Genomic DNA, 20,686 nt, shown 5'->3' with positions numbered 1-20,686 from the left:
GTCACTCATGTAAGTACTAACCACTCATGTAAGTATTTGCCATTCCTGGGTTCCAGAAACCATAAGCTTCTGGGCTGAGGGGAACCGTCCCGAATCAGTGCTCCTGCCTTCAAACCTGCTTCCCACTCTGTGGGCTAGAAGCTTAAAGCCAGACCCAAACCACCTCCTCACACCTGTCACAGCCTTAGTGACTGTCAGCCACCTAGTGTGGCCTGTGGCCAAGGGAGTGGCTGTGTGCTGAATACCCCACCACAGGGCTGGGCAACTGAAGGGGAGCTTTGGGTCAGAGGCAGTTTCCTTAGGAGCAAGTCAGCACGTGGGCAAGTTCCAAGTTGTCTCCTCGGCAGGAGAGAAAGCACGTGGCCCATGCCCTCCACACCCCTCCCAAGTGCTGCCTGCTGACCACATAGGAACATGGTTACACAGCACACTGGGCCCCATCAGCAACTCTGGCTTTATTCCTAGTGGCCAGCTGACAGGACTCCTTGTGACAATGGGGCTCCCGTGTGACGATGCATCTTGGGCTGCTCTCCCACCTCCCACTGGAGACACACGCCTGGTCTTTGTACAAAGAAACGTTCTATCCACACCCAGTGGCCTGAGCTCTGGCAGAGCTAGGATGACTGTCATGCTCAAAGCACTTTGTAGAGGGATCCTGAGCTTGCAGAGGTTGCTTTCTGAACAGTGACCAGTCCTCCAGCTCCAAAAAGGGATGTCAACTCCTCATCATCTCAGGTGAAACAGCTCCTGTTTTGGCCAGTGGGAGTGGCCCCAGAGCTCAGGGTCAGAGATCCTTCATGGGGGACACACCAGCAGCTCACTTCTATTGGCTGGATCCACTAGGTCCCACATCCCATCCCAGCCCCCATCTCAGCAAAGCACAGATGGGGAAGGTGAGGCACTTGGGGGGGGGCTGCTCCTGACCACCTGGGAGCCTACAGGTGGTCACTCCACTGCCTCCACTTGCCACTTTGCCCAGCCCGGGGCCAGGTGGCCAATCACCAGTCCCAACAAGCATGGCACAGCTGCCACCACACCCAGCTCCCTAGTCCCAACAAAGCAGCTGCTTCTCTAAGTAGCGGCCAGGGCTCCAGTCATGGAGGTGGTCAAGCTGTTGGCTTCGGCATGCCATTGGGGCCCAGGAGGTGAGCATGAGGGTGGTCCAGGATTTGAGGCCCAGGCCCCACCTGGTAGGTAGAGAAATCAAGTTAGGTTGGGTGACAGGGAAGAACAGGTGTACCCCCACCCTCCCAGGTAAGTACAGGTCAGAAGCTGACCACGATGTGGTGATGCCCTGGCCTGTGCCCAACTCCCTCGATTACCCGGACTTGACTGAAAGGTAGAGACAGGGACCTAAGTGCAGGACATCATGAGGACTTGGAACCAGACCATTTGAGTGAAATCCTGGCTCAGCCACTTTAAGCAAGGATCCTGATCTGCTTCCAATGGGTGAGCCCTGAGGGGCCCCAGGATCCCAGAGTCTCCATTTCCAGCCCCACCCTTTCCCCGCAGCACTGGAAACACGGCCCCATGAGTCAGTGTGTCCCAAAATGTCCACTTTGAGAGCAAGTGAGTGAAACAAACCAGTGGACCAGATACCTTGGAACTGCTGCTATTCTTCACAACTTGGCTTCCCACTCCAGATGAAGTGGGGGTGAAGGGAATCCCTTCACCTTGTGGACACACTGCACCTAAGCCTGTGAAGCTGTGTGCTGGATGGGGACTTCCCCAGGTGTGCTGGGCTGTGGGGGCCCCCGGATGCTGGGGCTGAGGGCCAGTGCCAGGCTCACCTGAGTGGCAATGATGTATTTAATTCTGCCGGGGGTGGGATCCATGCCCAGTGCAGCTTTGAGCTCATCTGAGAGTGGGGCAGGCCTCACAGGCAGCCCCTTCAGAAACCTGGGGAAAGGAAGGCAGGAGTGTGCTGTGCATCCATCGACAGGAGGTCTCAGTGCAGGACATGCAGACCAAAGACAGGAAGGGGTGTGACTGCCAATGGGCACAGGGTTTCTTTTGGGGTGATAAAAAATTCTGGAACCAGCCCTAGCCAGTTTAACTCAGAGGTTAGAGCGTCGGCCCTCAGATTGAAGGCCCCAGGTTCGATTCTGGCCAAGGGCACGTACCTCGGTTGCAGGCTCAATCCCTGGCCCCAGTTGGCACACAAGCAGGAGACAACCAATCAATGCGTCTCTCTCACATCAATATTTCTATCTCTCTCTCCCCCTTCCCCTCTCTCTGAAAAGCAATGGAAAAATATCCTCAGGTGAGGAGTAAAGAAAATAATAATGATAATTCTGGAACCAGATAGAAATGCTGGTTGCACAACAACAAATGTACTTAATGTGCCTGAACTGTACACTTCAAAGTGTTTTTTACCACACACATAAAAACTGAGCAAAAATGACCAAAGGCCACTGTGAAGGGAGGGTTTTAGGAAACGTCCTCAAGATTCTGGGTTCACCCATGGCCCATGGCTATTGCTCCACCCAGTGGGGTAACAACTTCAGAAAATGCCTCAGTTCAAGCACGGGTCGATCACCGTGTTCCTCTGCATACCACCCGCTGCAGTGACAAGGGCAATGAGTACAGAGCTCCCAAAGAGGGCACCATAGCTGTCCCACTTGGTAAGGAAGTTAGTATTCCAGCCTCCCACCCACTAACCATCAGTAGTGTCCCAATTACAGTACTACCCAAATTATGGAAACAGGTAAAACCACCCCCACACTTCCAGCACCCCTACCGGAAAGGTGTCCCCACATTGAGAATAGACCATTAAAACAACTGGTAGGAAGAAATCCAAATGCTCTATCCCCACAGTGGCCTGTAGTCACTATCCACACAAGAGGCATGATGTTGTATGTGCGCATTGTCTCTATGACTACGGGGCTAAGACATGTGATGGGGAAGAGTTCCCAGTCACAGCAAGGCGTACCTGGTGACACACTGCCTATGGTCCCCAAGGGGATCAACACTTCCTGAGGGACTCCCATTCAGCACCACAGCCTTAGGTGCAGCTGTCCCTGATCCCAGTAGGGGACCCTGCTCCTCCCTCCTGGCTTCCCAAACAGGAGGACCCACAACTCACTTGTCTCCGTTTGACTCAGGAGGAAAGCTGTGCCTCACGGCAGCCACAAACTCAGCCACAGTGTCGTCCAGGGTAAAGATCACAGCGTTGGGGCCTGCGTCGAATGTGTATGCCACCTGGAACCCACACAGTTAATGTCAATGTCTGCACAGTGCCTCTGCCTGACTCAGACCCTCTAGTCTGCCAGAGACCTAGGGCCTCCCACAGCGCCCATGGGTCAACCCGGAGTGGAGCAGGGGTACCTCTGCCCAACAACTCAGGAAGGGGGTGGGAGGGGTGTGCTTTAAAGTGCAGGCTGGGATCCCTTAGTGCAGGGGTGGGGAATGTCTGGCCCACGGGCCACAGATCAATTGGTCTGGTCCTGACAAGGCAACCGCAGGTAGGACTCAAAATTCAATAAATCTAGGAGTTTTATTCATAGCTAATTTTTAAGTTGATAATTTTGTATGGCCCGAGAATGATGTTATAAATATTCAGATGGCTCTTCACAGAAAAAAGCTTCCCCATCCCTGCCTTAATGGGTCTTGCAGCCAAAATAAAAGAGAGTGAGACGGAAACTGCCGATGCTCTGCATGCAAGAGCATAAAGCAGGCTCTGCGAAGTCATCACAGCCAAGGATGTGCTGTTTTTACTGAAGATTAAGGCCTGGGGCCCACTCTGTGGGTTTCCGGCACTGCCCTAGCCACAGCTTGCCTTGGTCTGCCCATGGTGGGCATTGAAGCGGTGCACCAGATGGATGATATGCCTAGAAGTGTCGTTGAGATAAGAGATGGGAGGGAAGGTGTCCAGGCAGGTGGCATGAAACTGGTTGCTGTCCTTCATAGTTAGCTGGCCAAAGCCCTGGAAGTTTCTCTCTTTGACACAGCGGATCATCTCTGCCATGCGCGCCGGAACCACTGCCTCAGCCCGGAACTGCAAGACACAGGTGCTTCCCAGTGAGGCGTTGGCTGCTTCACAGCCCAGCTGCCAGAGTGCAGGCTCTGGGGTAGAGCCTCCCCCAGGCCTCAGCGGCCACACGCCCAGCAGAGTAGATGAGCTCAGCTTCGAGGATGTGGGTGGAGCCTGGTGTGTGTTCTGACATGCAGGCTGTGTCCTGGGGAGCTGGAACCTGCCCCAATCCCAGCCTTACCCTGAGCAGGGGGCTGGTCTCCACACTGGTCTGCATGCCCACTGTGCTGCCAGTCAGCTTCTTCTCAGCACTCACCTGCACCGAGGGAGAGATGGATGGCCTAGACCTCACACCCAGGCCCCAGCCCTGAACACCCATCCCGTCCTATCCCTCCCCTCAGCAGGTACATGCAGTAGGGTGGAGGCCAGCACCTTCTGACCACAGAGACCTCTTGACTGTGACAGAGATGACACAGTTCTGAGAACAGCAGCGCATAGATCAGCAGCCCTCTTACTGCATGGGAGTCATTCCTGAACACTCCATAGAGAGCCATTGTGTTGCCCCTAGTAAGCTCGAGAGGCAGGTGAAGGCTTCCCTCCTGCTCTCAGCTAGCCAGGAGGACCCCTCGCTTCACAGCTGTCCACTCACCACAAGGATAAGGACTCGGAGTTCGGGCCAGTGTGATTCAGGGGCCACCTGCCGGGCGACGCTGTCCTTCCCATCAGCCTGCTCCCCCATCTGCCACTCCACGAAGCCGCCGTACAGGCTCCGGCAGGCGCTGCCCGAGCCCCGGCGAGCCACTTCTGAAAGGTCACTCTCGACTCCGTAGACTTGGGCCAGGGTGTAGGCTGTAGGCCAGTAGGGAGGGGAGACAGGGAAGGGGGACTAAGACACGTAGGAAACGGGGAGTCCCAGCCCAGCTATGTTCAGCACCCTACGAAAATGTGCCCCACAGGAAATTAAAAATTCCAAGATGACAGTTTCAACTACCAACTCTCACCACGAGCATTTACCTGCTCACCCATGTGCCCACCCACATGCTCACACATAGCATTCTCAAAGGCACGCACTGGCCATGCAAAGACCACTGGAGCCTATGGAGCTGTAGCGGAGGGAAACCACTCTTGGGGACCTGAAGGACCAAGTGTCAGGGACTAGAGTTTCTCCAAGGAGTGGCACAACATTGGGCTTTTAGGGGTGCTGCTTGGGGCAGGAACCAAGGCACACAGGCCTGAAGAATGTACATGCCTGGGGCAGCCTGCATGCTGGGTGTGAAGGAGCAGGGCTGGGCCTGGTCAAGGGTCTGATGCCAGGATGCACAGCTGGGATCCACAAGGCAAGAGCTCTGCCCCAGACACTGGCACCCCTCCTGGCTTGGCTCACCTACACCTCCAATTCCTGAGGATAGTTCAGGCCTGGGTACATAAGCTAAGCTGAGCCAGTAAGCACAGTCCCTGGGGTTTTCACTGAGCCACTGGTCTCAGTGGCTATGAGGACAGTGTGAGCCCACTGCCCGCCACTGTGGTAATCAGCTTTGCCCCTAAGTGGGGAGGTTCTACCGGAGAATGAGTCAACAGAGGAGAGCAAGACAGGATTTCAAAGGAGAGAAATGGATGCCAATGAGGCAGTGGGAGTCTGGAACCAGCTACACCTGAAGCCAGCTGCACCCCTATGCAACCCTCAGGAGATTTTAACATTCAGATGTGTGAGATGACCAAGGCCTCAGCCTCGTGTGATGAGGGCTCTCTGAAGGCTGCAAGAACATGAGTCTCGCTGTGGGCACCCACCTAGGCAGGCATAGCCTGCAGCTGAGGAGGCCAGGCCTGCGGCTGTGGGGAAGTTATTCACCGATGCGATGTGAACCTTGTAGCTGAGGCTGAGAGGCGGCAGGTCTCCCTCATCACCACTCCTCCGCTTTCGGGCCAGGCGACGGACTACGGGGAGGGAGAAATTGCCACTTGGCAGAGCTGCCCTGACCTGCTCCTGTCATCTTGCCTGCCAGAGCTCAGAGGCACAGCGGGCCTCTGCCCCAAATTTCTAACAGACCTCCTTGTTGAGGAAAGCCCCCAGCCCCGAGACCCAAACCCAGCTGTGCTAACAGGTGTCCCCACACACCCTGGGGGCTCGCACAGCCAGGTGGGGAGGGAAGAGGGAGCAGCACCTGCTGTGCTCTCAGACTCTGCCTAGAGCAAGGAAGAGATGGAGGGGAAGGAACAGGCTGGGACTGGCCCCGATATCCCATGTAAGACCCCTACTCACTCTCCCTCAGGCAGGCCTGGATGCGAGGCTGGCCTATGTCCTCCTCCCGGCCATTCAGCCAAATCCGGTCCTCGGTGAAGTCCTTGCTAATGACAGCTGTCGTAGTGGTTTTTAACTGGAAAAGAAAATACAGGGCCACCTCAGGGGCAAAGCACCCCTTTTGGATGAGGAAGCCTTTCCTGCCATGGCCCATCACTGTCACCCACTCAGGGGCAGGGACAGCCTTGCTGGAGAACAGAAGGTTGAGGTCAAGGCAGGAGGGGGTAAGGCGGTGTGGGAGACAGGCTCAGGCAGGATCGGCCCCAAGCCTGGTCTCCCTATACAGGCTGAGACCAACACTTCATCTCCCACAACAGAGCCACTGGGCGGGGTACGAGAGTGATAGGACAGAACCTGAGAGGAGACCTGGGGGTGCATGTGAGATGAGCATTCCTAACAGTGGGGCATGGAACAGACACTCTTCATGGATTGGGGATTTATTGCTATCAATTGATAAACAAAACTTTAGTAAACTTTTATTTTGGTTTTTATTGCCAATCCATACTAACCTGGTCTTGGTGCAAAGTGACACTCAGAGAAGAGTTGATGGGCAGGATCAATTCCTCATCTCGCTTTCCCCCTGGAACAGACAAGGCAAGGCCAGTTAGTTTCCCAGTCCCGCAAACCAGCGCATTGTTGCCCCCACCCACCCACCAAAGCCTCACTCTTCCCCACTGGTGCTCCCCAGTCACCCCCACTCCCATACTACAGTTCCCCCATCTGCCTGGACCATGCTCTCTCACTGCACAAAGTCCTCTTCCTGCTGTACCCACACCTTCAAGAAGCCCTCCTAGACTGCTCCCCACTTCACATGGCAAATAAGCCCATGAAAAGGGGTTCAGTACCATTGGCCGGCAGAAAAACGCACACTAAAACCACAACGAGGTATCACCTAAAACAAAAACCAGTGACACCACCAAATGCCAAAAAACAGTATACATTGTTGGAATGTAAAATGGTATAGCCACTCAGAAAAGCAATTTAAGAGACTCTTTAAAAAAAAAAAAAAAAAAGTAAACAGCAACTACCCTATGACTCAGCAGTTGCACACCTGGGCATTTATCCTAGAAGAATGAAAACTTATGTTCACACAAAAACCCATATAAAAAGTTTATAGCAGCTTTATTCCTAAAAGACCAAAGCCGGAAACAAGAGTGTATGACCTGTGGCCCGTGGACACCATGGAACAGGAGGACTCAGCACTAAAGGAGTGAAGTACTGATATCACTACCACTTGGATGAACCTCTATAAATTATAGTGAGTGAAATGAGCTAATTTCAAAATGCTACATGCTGAACGGTTCCATTTATGAAGCATTCTTGAAAAGAGAACATGCTAGAAATGAAGAGCAGGTCCCAGGTGGCTGGGGTGGGCGTGACCTTGGGAGCTGCCCGCCCCCCCTTAGGGATGGAGATCCTGTGTGGCCCATGTACCCCGACCCGGGCCCCCGCGAGAATGGACGTCTTGTGTGAACCATGTTCACCAAGCATCCAGTACCCGCGAGGATCTACGTCCTAGGGGGGCTGTGTCCCCACTTCCGCGGGGATGGACACCTGTGTGTTCGGTGTCCCGGCTGCAGCATGGGTCCGGGGCATCGCCTGCCACACCGCCGGGCTGAAGTGGACACGGCTGGAGTGAGTTCTTACAACTACATATGGACCTCTAACCGCGTCATCACCTCATCCACGGCCCACCCGCGCCGGGCCGGCGGCCCCCACGTGCGCGTCCCGGGCCAGTGCACTCACAGTACTTGATGACCGCGATGTTGACCGGCGCCGTGCAGGTCACAGCCACAAGCGGCTCCTCCGAAGCCATGGTTGAAAAATTCCAGGACCTCAGCCCACTGCCGCCAGACGTAGGAACCCGCGCCCCCGCAAGCTCTGCCATTGGCCCATGTTGTCCCAGCTTGTTCGCATATCGTCCAATCAGTGGCGGGTTCTGCTACGCTCCATCTCTCTCAGCCAATGAGCGGGATCGAACGATGAGCTGCCGAGGCTGAGCCCGCCCCTCTGCCCGGGGCTGACTTGCTCGCTCTCGGCGCCCGCACGTAGTATGCGGAGGCTCGGGACCAGCCGTAGCGCGCAGGCCCGTACGCGCGGGGTGTGCGCAGGCGCGATTCGGCAGTCTTCTGGGAGCGCTGCCGACGCGCTGAGGTACCTTCCCGGCGGGCCGGCGGGGCGGGCGGCGGCAGGCAGTGGACGGTTTGGATCCAAGGGGTTCTCCTGGCTGAGAGGAGGCTGAGTGGGGCGCGGGAGGCCAGGTTCCCCGGCAGCTCGGGTTGGAAGACGGGTGACCGTGCCGGGGTGCGCCCGGGGCCGAAGGTTAAGAGGCCCTCAGCGCGGCATCTCGCGACGCCCGGGCGTCTCGGGCCCTCCGCGTGGGGTCCCGCGGCCCGCGTTTCCTCACGGGCCCTGTCCCCTGGGGGGTTCCCACCAGTCCCGCAGTCCCCTGGATGACCAGTGCCGCTGGGGGGCAGCTGCTAAGGAACGAACCACTTTAGAGATAGGCGCTTTCAAAGCCCACTCTCTTTTTATTATTTTTTTAATCCTTTCCCAAGGATATGTTTTTATTGATTTTTAGAGAGAGGAGGAGGGTGAGGGAGAGAGAAACATCGATTGGTTGCCGCCCATACAGGCCCGGACCGGGCATTGAAATGGCAACCTCGGTATGTGCCCTGGAATCCATCGGGGACCCTTCTGTGCTCTGGACCAGCTCCAACCCAGTCACAGTGGCCAGGGCCCCACTCTCCTTTTTTAAGCTCCGTATAAGCAAGGATTATTTTTTTCAGAGATTGAAATGGATTGGCACATTTATGGATACATAGGCTTTTTTCTTGTGATAAAATACACTTAACGAAGTTTATCATTTTATTTTTTAAAGATACCTTTATTGATTTCAGAGAGAAAGAGGGAGAGGGAGAGAGAGAGAAACATAAATGATGAGAGAGTCATTGATAGGCTGCAGCCTACAACCCGGGCATGTGCCCTGACCGGAATCGAACCCCAATCTCCTGGATCCTAGGTCCGCACCCAACTGCTGAGCCATGCCGGCCGGGCGAAGTTTATCATTTTAACCACTTTACACAGTCCTGTGGCATTAAGTACATTCCCACTGATATGCAACCGTCACCACTATCCATTTCCAGAACTTTTTCATTACTCTAGACTGAAATTCCTTACCCGTTGAACAGTAACTCCCCATTTTCCCCTTACCTTTATAAAAATTTATTTTTAGCTTTAAAATAGTTAAGATTGCAGTCAAGATATTAAGAGAATTAAGAGCAATATGCAGTCTCCCACCCTGGGCCCTGTTACAGATTCTTTGTGTTTCTTTCCACCAACAGTTTATTCAAAATACAAGCACACCTTGGAGATATTGTAGGTTCAATTCCAGACCACTGCCATAAGGTGAGTCACATGAATTTTTTGGTTTCCCAGTACATATGAAAGTTATGTTTACACTACTGTGGTCTTTTAAGTGTGCAATAGTGTTACATCCAAAGAAACTACAAATTCTTTTTAATTTAAAAAAATTTTCAATTACAGTTGACATACAGTATTATATTAGTTTCAGGCATACAACACAGTGATTAGACATTTATGCAACTTACACAGTAATCACCCCCATAAGTTTGATACCTAACTGACACAACACACAGTTGTTAGAATATTATGGACTATATTCCCTGCTGTACTTTACATACCCGTGACTGTTTTTATAACTGGCAATTTCTACATCTTAATCCTTTCCCCATTTTCACCCTTCCCCTTTTTCACCCATCACCCAACCTGGCAACTATCAAAATGTTCTCAATATCTATGAATTTAAAACCATACATATCTCAGACCTGGCTGGTGTGGCTCAGTTGTTTGGGTGTCATCTGGTGCATGGAAAGGTTGCTGGTTCATTTCCTGGTCAGGGTACATACCTGGGTTGTGGGCTTGATCCCCAGTAGGGGATGTGCAGGAGGCAGCCAATCGATGTCTGTCTCTCACGTGGATGTATTTGTCTCTCTCTCTCTCCCTCTCCCTCCCTCTCTACAAGTCAATTTAAAATGTCTTTTAAAAGCCCTAGCCAGTTTGGATCAGTGATTAGAGCATTGGCTCAAGGACTGAAGGGTCCTGGGTTCAATTCCAGCCAAGGGCATGTACTTATGTTGCAGGCTCGATCCCTGATCCCCAGCCCCGGTCAGGGCATGTGTGGGAGGCAACCAGTCGATGTGTCTCTCTCACATCATGTTTCTTTCTCTCCCAGTCTCTCTGAAAAGCAATGGGAAAAATATGCTTGAGTGAGGATTTTTTTAAAAAGTCAGTTACCAGACCTAAACCTCACCTGCTCTCCTCCAGATTCCGCTCATCAAAAGCAGCCACTTTCAAATCTTTTATTTTCCTCCATGTTTCTAACCTATCCTTCCCCCCTCCCTCCCTCTCTTCCTTCCTTCCTTCCGTTTTAGGTAGCACCTGTTGATTACCCACTAAGTATAGAGATAAGGAATTCTCCATCCAACCACATTCTTTCCTCCCCCATCCTCCTCCCAGAAACAGTAAAATGGGTATTCCTTGTTTTTGTTACGATGATGATGTGTACTCACATCATACATTTGAGCCGTGTAGGCATAAATGCCTGACAGTGTGCATGTAGGCTAGGGCTCCCTTACTTAGTGGAGAACCTTGAATGAACAGCCCCCCTAAGCGAGGGCTAGACATAGATCCCCATGCTGACACCTTCAGCCCAGGTCCCACTGAACTGCCAACCTATGCACATGTATAAAACTCATCATAGTAAGTAACTGTGAAATAAATACTTTTTTCCTATTTTCACATTTCTGTCAAATAGGTTGTGGGGTTAATGTCTTTTGAGTCACATTGGGGGTGATCAGCCAGAGGACAGGAACTTGAAAATACATCCACATATTGTTCTAATTTGTTCCTATTAAGTGTTTCAAAGGGGATGATGGTAGGTACAGGAAAACAGACTAAAGGTTGAAATTTTAAGGTTAAGGAGCAAGAAAGAATAGTAGTGTACACTCCTGCAGGCCTGTAGCATCTCCCACAATCTTCCTCAGATTTCCGTTTTTGTTTTAAAGCATTTTTTAAGTTGTAAAATATGTGTAACATAAAATTTACCATCTTAAACATTTTTGAGTGTACAGATGAGCGCTGTTAAGTACGTTCACATTGTTGTGCAACCATCACCCAGTCCACCTGGAGAGCTTTTTCATCTTCGCAACGGAAACTCTGTCCCTGTGAAACAACTCCCCATTCCCCTACTTTAGCCCCTGATACCCACCATTATGTTTTTTGTCTCTATGAATTTGACACCTCTAGAGACCTCATATAAGTGAAATCATATAATATTTGTCCTTTTGTGTCTGTTTTATCTCATTCAGCATAATGTCCTCAAGGCACATCCATCTTGTAGCATGTGTCAGAATTTCCTCCCTTTTTAAGGCTGAATAATATTCCACTGTATGTAGAGACCTCATTGTGCTTGTCCCCTTATCCATTGATAGTCATTGGGCTGCTGCCACCTTTTGGCTACTGTGAGTAATGCTGCTGTGGACATGGATGTACAAATACTTTTTTTTATGTCCTTGCTTTCATTTCCTTTGGGATGTACCCAAAGGTGGAATTGCTGGGTCATATGGTAATTCTATTTTTAATTTTTTGAGGAACTTCCATAGTGTTTTCCACAGCAGTTGTACCATTTTACATTCGCACTAACAGTGCAGGGGGTTTCTGATTTCTCCACATCCTTGCTAACACTTGTTTTTTGCTTTTTTTTTTTTTTTTTTTAATAAATAGCCATCCTAATGGGTGTGAAATGCTATCTCATTGTAGTTTTGATTTACATTCTCAGATTTTCTTTTGTTTAAGGTGATCTCCCAGAGTTGATGAGAGAAAGAGTAGGATGGTATTTCTTAAATGTTAACGGTCATACAGATCATCTAGGGAGATTTTTTAAATGCGGGTTCTTACTCGAGAGGTCTAGGGTGAGGCCTGAGAGTCTATATTTCTAGCAAGCACCCAGGAGATGCCAGTGGCAGAAGCTGGCAGTCCAAGGGTCACACCATGAATAGAAAGATTGATGACAGAGAGCACATGGGCTCTGGAGTCTGGCAGACCTGGGGTGTAAATAGGTCTTTTAACTATAGTGCACCTCAGTCTCCTCACTTGTGAAATGGCAGTAATGCTCCCTACAGAGTTATAAATTGCCAATGCAAGGTTTCCGACCCAAGCACAGAATAAATGAGCGTCATCAAAGCTGCTATCTGGCCCATTCCTGTTGGGATGAGAGATGAGACGGAGCTGCCAAGGCAGAGATAAAGAAGTAGAGGCCCTCATGTGCCATTATCAAGCACTGTGTATGTGATGAGGGTCACTCCTGACTTGTTCCTTGAGCCTTTTGTGCCTTGGAGCTACAGAGAATGTGAGGGAGTCTTTCTGCTCATTCAGTAAACTGGTCATGTGTCTGCCATGCTTCATGGTGCTTTGCTAAGTGCAGATACACAGTGTGATGAGCAAGGATGGATGATGAAGCAGAAACTCAATCAGAACCTTTCCTAGGCCCCAGTAAGTTTGGCCTGGGCCTGAGTACTGTCACATAGCTGTCCCCCTTCTTCCCACTAGGAGCTGCCAGGACAGCCAGCAGAGGGGACCAGAGAGCAGTACTCCAAGGTGTCCTGGGTGATGATCCTTGGTGGCTTTGGCTGCCTGACCGTCTCTCTGGCCACTTTGCCACAGTCTAGGCATCTGGATTAAAAGGATAGAAGATGACTTGAAAGGAAGGCATGCATCTGTACATAGACTTTTTAAAAATTTCCTTTCATTTAAACTTAATTCACTCCAGAGTTTTTCTGGAACCCAGCAGATGCAAAAGATCACTGAGCTAAGCAGTGCCAGAGGAAAGGAAAGAAATATTTCCTCTCTAGGGACTTACGGTTGGGGTGGGGGCAGGATTTGATACTTATGTAAAAGGTTATATTGTAGATGTGATGGCACACAGATAAACTGCAATCCAAGATAATACAAATGGTGGGTAGCAGAAAAGCTGGTCTAGGGCAAATATGTAAAGTGTGAAAGGAATTGGGGTGAGGGCCAACGTGACCATGATGTAACACCAGAGTGTGATGTGTGGGTGGCAGAGGTTAGGGAAGGAGCATTCTGGTGGTGGAGGAAGGTGGTAGCAGAGTAAGCAGGAAGAGATCATTCCTAGCACTCCCTTCAGGAGGCATTTCCTCTCCCTTGCTGTTCCAGGCCAGCCTAGGAGGGAGGAGGGAGCCAAGACCCTTTTGTGTGCTGGTGGGAAGACATTCTGTTCAGAGTGAGAAGGCCCATTTCCTAGAAGGAGATACCCCCAAGCTTTATCTCTATACCTTATATCTCATTTTCCTCTTAATCATTCTTCTAAACTCCTTTGGGAGTTATTATCTTGGCCTTGGAAATAAAGGGTTTGAACTAAAACTCTAAAGGCCAAACACTCTGATTCTGTGTCTGCTTAGCGAGCACCAACTCTCCCTTAGGTTCCTTAAGCTGGCTCTAGACCAGGCATGGCAGACTTTTCTGTAAAGGGCCAGATAGTATGGGTTGTTGGCTTTGTGGGCCACACAGACTCAGCCTCAGCCACTCACCTTTGCAGTGGCAGATCCGGATCAGCCATACAAAATGAGTGAATAAATACAGCTTTATTCATGGACACTAAAATGTGAATTTCATATACAGTGGTATCTCGGTTTTTTAATGTAATACGTTCTGGAAGACCATACAAGTTCTGAAACGTTTAAAAACCAAGGGATCAGCATCTGACAGCTGGGCCTCAGGATCTTGCACCCAGCGGGAGCCATGTGGCATGTTCGACTTCCAAGGTGTGTTCAAAAACCGAAGCATTTCCTCCCGGGTTTTTCTGCATTTGTAAACCGAAATGTTTGCCAACGGAGACATTAGAAAACCAAGGTACCACTGTAATTCTCAGGTCATGAAATCTTCCTCTTTTGACTTTTTGGTATTTGTCATGGTAGTAAAATATAGATAACACAGAATTTCCATTTTAACCATTTTTAAGTGTTCAGTTCAGTGGCGTCAGGTACATTCTCAGTGTTGTTCAACCATCACCACCAAACATCCCCAGAATTTTCTCTTCTCAAATGGAAACTCTGTCCTCGTTAAACACTGACTTCCCATTCCCCAGCGCCTAGCCCCTGGCACCCACCATCCTACTTTCTGTCTCTATAAATTCAGCTACTATAGGAACCTCATATAAATGGAACCATAGAGTATTTGTCCTTTTGTGACTGGCTTATCTCACTCAGCATAATGTCCTCAAGGTTCATCCATGTTGTAGCCTGTGTCAGAATTTCCTTCCTTTTTATGGCTAAATAATATTCCGTTGAATGGATAGACCGCATTTTGGTTATCCATTCATCCATCAATGGACACTTGTGTTGTTTCCACCTTTCGTCTATTGTGAATAATACTGCTATGTCTTTTGATTTTCTTTGACACAAATATTTTTAGTTCCTGGGCTACACAAAAATGGGTGGAGCCCTGGCTGGTGTGGCTCAGCTGGTTGGAGCGTCGTCCAGTGCACCGAAAGGTTGAGGGTTTGATTCCTGGTCAGGGCACGTACCCAGGATGCGGGTTCAGTTCCTGGTTGGGGCACGTACAGGAGGCAACCGAGCAATGTTTCTCTCTCACATCAATGTTTCTCTCTCTCTTTCCCTCCCCCTCTCTCTAAAAATCAATGAGTATGTCCTCAAGTGAGTATAAAAAAACAAAAACAAAAAAACAGGTGGAGGCTGGCTTTGGCCCTGGGCCACAGTTTGCTGGCCCCTGTCTCAAACACAATGATCCCAAATCCTCTTCACTGGCCAGCTTTCTCTCCTTGCTTGGTGTTCTTTAATTACCCGGGACCTGCCCAGGCTCACCAGTCATTCCTGTGCAGAGAAGATAGATCTGGGTAGAGCGGCCAGAGCAGAGGGCTGGCTGGGGACTGCCAAGGAGGACAGGTCTGGGACAAGCGCTTACTGAATTCTCAGCCATCTTCAGGAGTGCCTGCTTGGCCAGACAGGAGAGGGAGCTGCTCTTCCCCGTCTGCTTCCCAGTAACTGCCTAAGGGGTCCCTCCCACATCTTGAAAGGTGTAATGAATGCGCTGGTGATAAAATATTTCCTGACAACAACAAGAACAAGGCAGCACAAGATGAGTTCCACAAGTAGGGACGTGACGAGGACTTCGGAGGAGGGAGGAATGTGTCGCAGATGAATGTCGAGCAGCAAGGCTTCCCTGGGCTGCTGCCATTTGCTCATTTGTCATTCATGTCTTTATCAATCCACTCTCTAGAGCAGAGACATCATTTGCAGGGCCCGGTGCAAGTTGAAAACATGGGCCCCTTGTTTAAGCATGAAGGATTTCAAGATGACAAAGCAGAGCGTTCAGGCAAGCGCAGCAGGTCCTCTGCATGGCCCATCACAGTAAGGAAGAGACTAAGGAACAGTTTCTGTCAGTACCTCGGCTGAGGCCTAGCCCTGTCTGTTTGTATAGTCCCTGCTCCTCTCGGTCTAAATTACTCACATTTTTCAGTACTCCAGGTGCTCCTTCGTTCCACTTCTAGATTCCTTTCATAGCTACCTGTCTGCTTCGTTGGAGGAAGGGAGGCTGGAGCTTGAAGCCCTGCTCTGCCATTGGCTAATGACCCTTTCGCAGGTCCCCGCCTCTGAGCTCTCCCACTTCCCACTGAATCCTTCCTCTTGGGAGCCTGTTAGGAGATGACAGGCCTGTCAGGAACAAGGACTCTGCAAATGTCAGTTGTCTCCCTTTTCTCCCCATTAGCAGAGAAAGAACAGTAGAAGAGAGGGCTTTATTTCTAGATTTTTAAATTCCTTGTTTGTTTATGTTTAGGAATTAGTCTTGGGTACACATGTCGGGTGTGGAATTGATGCTCTAGTCAGAGCCTCCAGGGAGCCTCTGGGACAGGGTGGGGCAGCCAGGAGGCTGAGGTGGTGGCCCTCCTGCCTGGACAGCCAAACCCCTGGAGGAGCTGCTGGAGAAAGAGGAGGGAGGGCTAGACTATAGGCTTGTAAATCTGCTCCAGGGAAGGCAAGCAACTGTCTTTGGTAAAGGAGGGAAAAATTGAGGAGCCTGCCTGATCAGAGTCCGCCCATCCTCTGAAAGAGCTGCCATTCTTATCAGGAAAGGGTCATGAGAGGATCCCCAAATCTGGGGAAGGCTGCTGGGTTCCAGTCCCAATCCCACCACTATAGCAGGGAGTCCCTGGGCGAGTAAGTTCATGTACTGTACCAGTGTGTCCACCCCTGAAACAGGGCTAGAACAGCACCAGAGGGCTATTGTTTTAAAAATAAGATTAAATGGTTCTGAAAGGAAGCCCTTATTGGCTGAATTGTATGCCCTGAAAATCCACATGTTGAAGTCCTAACCCCCAGAACCTCAGAATGTGGCTGTGTTTGGAGACAGCGTCTTTAAAGGGGTAATTTAGTTAAAAGTGAGGTCAGTAGGGTGGGTTTAATGCAACATGAGGGGGGAAATAAAACAAGACACAGCCCTGGCCGGTATGTTCAGTGGTTAGAGCATGAGCCTGCACACTGAAGGGTCACGGGTTCAATTCCCATTCAAGGGCACACACCTGGGTTGCAGGTTTGATCCCCAGCTCTGGTCAGGGCACATGTGGGAGGCAACCAATCAATGTGTCTCTCTCACATCGATGTTTCTCCCCCCCACCCCACTCTCTCTAAGAATCAATGGAAAAAATATCCTCAGGTGAAGATTAAAAAAAAAACTAAAACGAGACACAGACAAGCACGGGGGTATGACTGCATGAGGACACAGGAAGAGGACAGCTGTCTACAAGGCAAGGAGAGAGGCCTCGGGAAAAGCCAGCCCAGCACAGGTGTGTTGGCGCACACTTAACTATAGACAGTGACAAGGATCCTCTGGGGTATTTCTACCTGCCTCCAGGTGGCCCCTCAGTGCCGCTGCTCTTACAAGTATTTTGGCAAATCATCAGAGATGCCTTCCAGCTGCCTTTCAGCATCTAGCTGCTGATCTTTCCTTGAAAGATTTGTGGTTCCAGTAGAAACGGCTCAAGACCTCTCTCACTGTGAATCAGAAAGACCAGAACTGTGGGACAGAGTGCAGAGGGCTGAACATTTCTTGAGTACCTATTGTGTTCCAGGTGTTTCACTGGGCAAGTTGCCTGTTATTGACGCTCCAGGCCCAGCTGGTAGTGCACGAGCATGACACCTGGCTCAGGAGAAATCCTTTCCAAACCCACCTCTGGCACCTTCGCTCCGCCCCTGCCCCTTGGTCTTTTCTCTGTTCTTCTTTGCTGTTTTCTGTCTTGCTTCTCAAACCCTGGTCAGCTCTGTAGCATTTTGAGCATTTCCTGTTTCTTATACTTCCTTCCAGTCCTATTTCCCTTCTGTTTATCGCACCTTCTCTTCCCCTAGCCAGGGGGTGAAAGAGAAGCAGCTTTCCCCCTTTGAATTCCAGAGCTCCAACATAGTCTCTTCCAGGTCCAGGCAGCCGTCCTTCCTGCACTTCCTCCTGGCCACCCTCTGACCATCCCACCTCTTGCCTGGCCCGTTTGTAAAACAGTGTCTGCCATCTGGTCTGGCACCGTCGTTCTGCTTTCCGAGTGAAAGGAAAGTTCAGGATTTCTTACTGGGCAGTGAAGGTGACAGCCTCTGGATCCAGAGTGCTTGGGTTCAAATCCCAGCGCGGCCACTGACCTGCTGTGTGACTTTGGGCAAGCTGCTTAACCTCTCTGTACCTCAGTTTCTTCACCCGTAGGAGAGGGATAAGCTGGTTCTTCCCTCATAGAGCATAAAGCCTTAGAAGGGTCATGCCAGTGTAACGCCTATGTCAATCCACAGTAAGGGTTGGTTATTACTGGTCCCCAAAGAAGCTCTGGGATGAGTGCCTTTCAGAAGAAACAAAATGTTCATTTGGTTAAATCAATGAGTAACTCACATGCTTCTATAGCTTCCAGTTTTCTAAAAGGAGGGCTCCAAACATGCCACCACTGACTGTACACACGTGGCAAGGGAAGCTCGCCAGCTAGGCCGGCCGGCTGGCACTAGCACTCTGCACTTGCCTTGGCCACTCACCATGGAAAGTATTTTCTTCATCAAGGGGACATGCACCCAGCTCACCTGCCCTCAAACGCATGCACCCATTGTACTGCACCACAGCCCGCCAGGGTAAACCGATCCAGGGCTTGGTTCATGTGGCTGGTAAACAGGAGGCTGCTTGCCCTGCCTCCTGGGGTTGAGAGTGGTCATTAAGCTTGTGCCGAAGAGAGATTGCTTTCCGAGGATGGGAAAAAGGCACGACTGTACGATTAGCTCCAGAGATGGATTAAAGAAAAAAGTCTGGTTTAGACTGAGCCTTGCTGAGTTCTCTGTTTAGTATCCTTTATTCCCTTAATGTTTGTTGAGTGTCTACCTGGATGAGATACAGGTTGGGCACACGGGATACAGAGGTTGCTATGATATGGTGGGGGCTTGTGGAAGAAAGTGGCCTTGCGCTCAATGCCAAGGATTATGGGCTTAAAGTTGAGGCTGCAGGGACAGACAACCCTATCCAAGGCAGGAGCAGTGGGGAGCAGGTTGTGGAGCTGCACTACGGGTGCAGGGTGGAAGACAAATCAAAGATGGAAATTATGAGAGTGTGAACCAAGGTGACAGCCCTGAGGTCTGAGACGAAGAGGCTTGCCTGGAAGACTCAGAGGTAAAGCGCCTAACACAGGTGTCAGGAATGTGGGGGCTCCTTAGCAGTATGGGGCCGTTCTCCCGCTGATGCAGTGGGTCTGTGACGAAGTCACATGGCCTCGGGGATTCATTTCCAGAATTTGTGGACAATGCAGAACACACACACAGAGTTACCCCTAATAACCCATGAGAGAGAGCGGAACCATCTCTCCGAGGCCGGTGCAAGCTTCTCTTCCAGCACCAGGCTGGGCACCAATGGGTTCACATCCACATATTAGAATCACACGTTGGAACAGTGATTCTCAAGCTCTGTCTCAGTCCTTTCACACTTCAAAATTACAGAGGGTCCCAAAGCTATTATTTATGTGGTGTGCATCTGTCTAATATTTACTAACCCATACTAGAAATTAAAATTATACATTATTTAAAGATTTATTAAATTTATTTAAAATCATCATCAATGAACCCATCACATTAGCAGTTATGTGAAAAAGAGCTTTCTGAAATAAAAATTTAGTGAGTTCAGTGAGCTTTTTTGCATTTTTGTGAATCTCGGTGTGCCTTTATAGCGATCAGCTCTCCTGTGTGCTCCTGGCTTGTGCTGCTTTGGTGGGTGCAGTGTAGCTCCACTGCTTTTGCACTTTCCATGTGTGTGCCAAACAGTGAGCAGTCTCCTTAAGTATATCCCCCTGGAGAGGTGTCTGAAGACCACCTGTGAGATCTACTGGCATAGAGGTGCTGGTTCTGTGAGAGAAGGAGGTGATAGAGCCACAGGACAGCAGGCCACGCCTCACCCACCAGCGCCTGGGTGGGTCCTGGGGACAGCAAGCCATCCCTCACTCCATGCTCAGTGGAGTAGTGGCAGCAGGGTCAGGCCCCTGGCTGTCCTCAATTGCACCCTCTCTTTTTGGCCAGTTCAAAACAGTTGCAATTCAAAAGGTAAATAGGCAGATTTTACAGAAGAGTCCTTGTGATTCCATTACCGCCTTCACACTTCTCATCTGAGTTACCCATAAAGGTGTCACTTGTGCCCTGGCCAGTTTGGTTCAGTGGTTATAGTGTTGGCCTTCGTACAGAAGGGTCACAGGTTTGGTTCCCAGTCCAGGGCACGATCCCCAGCCCCGGTTGGGGCGTGTGCGGGAGCAACCAATCAGTGTGTCTCTCTCACATCGATGTTTCTCTCTCTCTCTCTGCCCCCTCCTTCCCTCCTTTCTACTCTCTCTAAAAAAAAAAAAAAAAAAAATCAATGGAAAAAATAAAAAGGTGTCACTTGTGTCCTGGGACCCAGGCCTGTTCCTGGGGGAAGGAAATGGGGGCTGATGTCAAAACTGAAGTGATTAAGGACCAGTTACAGTTGATCATAGGGGTAGAACCAAGGAGAGAAAAGAGGTTCCCTGAGGGACAGAGGTGTGGGGGAGAGGGAGGGAATGAGTGCTCCAGGATCAACCTTCAGGAGAGCTGGCGATAAAATTAAGGGGGAGGCAGGCAGCGTTGATTCTTGTATTGGGAAGGTGGCCTCCAACTTCTCCACTTGATACCCAAAGCTGGTATACCCACACCCAACAGGAGGGATCCGGGTTTGAATCCCTGCCCCTTGCCCCTCTTGCCCTTCGCACCATGCATATACTTCAGCTCTATCCAGAGCTCCACTGGCACGTCATGGGCTGGGCCTGGGCAGCTGGCCCAGAA

The 20,686-nt window shown here is 50.5% G+C and overlaps 2 protein-coding genes across 4 annotated transcripts in view; one reads left to right on the top strand and one right to left on the bottom strand.

Moving 5' to 3' along the window:
• Window positions 1-419: 419 nt before the first annotated feature.
• On the bottom strand, window positions 420-8,125 carry MVD (mevalonate diphosphate decarboxylase). Its single transcript, XM_016197989.2, has 10 exons — window positions 8,019-8,125; window positions 6,782-6,852; window positions 6,234-6,348; window positions 5,762-5,908; window positions 4,623-4,822; window positions 4,215-4,289; window positions 3,779-3,997; window positions 3,086-3,201; window positions 1,791-1,899; window positions 420-1,187 (listed from the first exon to the last, which is right to left on the bottom strand). Exons 1-10 carry the CDS (start codon window positions 8,086-8,088, stop codon window positions 1,107-1,109), a joined length of 1,203 nt encoding a protein of 400 aa, XP_016053475.2. The 5' UTR covers window positions 8,089-8,125; the 3' UTR covers window positions 420-1,106.
• Window positions 8,126-9,614: 1,489 nt separating this feature from the next.
• The window catches only part of CTU2 (cytosolic thiouridylase subunit 2), a 43,431-nt gene continuing 32,359 nt past the window's right edge, over window positions 9,615-20,686 (top strand). For 2 of the 3 annotated variants that reach the window (XM_016197386.2, XM_016197369.2), the window contains exon 1: window positions 9,615-9,680. The gene's annotated coding sequence lies outside the window, so the exon portion shown is untranslated. The remainder of the gene's footprint in view (window positions 9,681-20,686) is intronic. The other variant, XM_087827088.1, reaches the window with a different exon arrangement.

Source organism: Miniopterus natalensis, chromosome 18 (assembly GCF_054644295.1).
Source record: "Miniopterus natalensis isolate mMinNat1 chromosome 18, mMinNat1.hap1, whole genome shotgun sequence".
Taxonomy (NCBI): domain Eukaryota; kingdom Metazoa; phylum Chordata; class Mammalia; order Chiroptera; family Miniopteridae; genus Miniopterus; species Miniopterus natalensis.
This window is presented reverse-complemented; position numbering and strand designations above follow the sequence as displayed.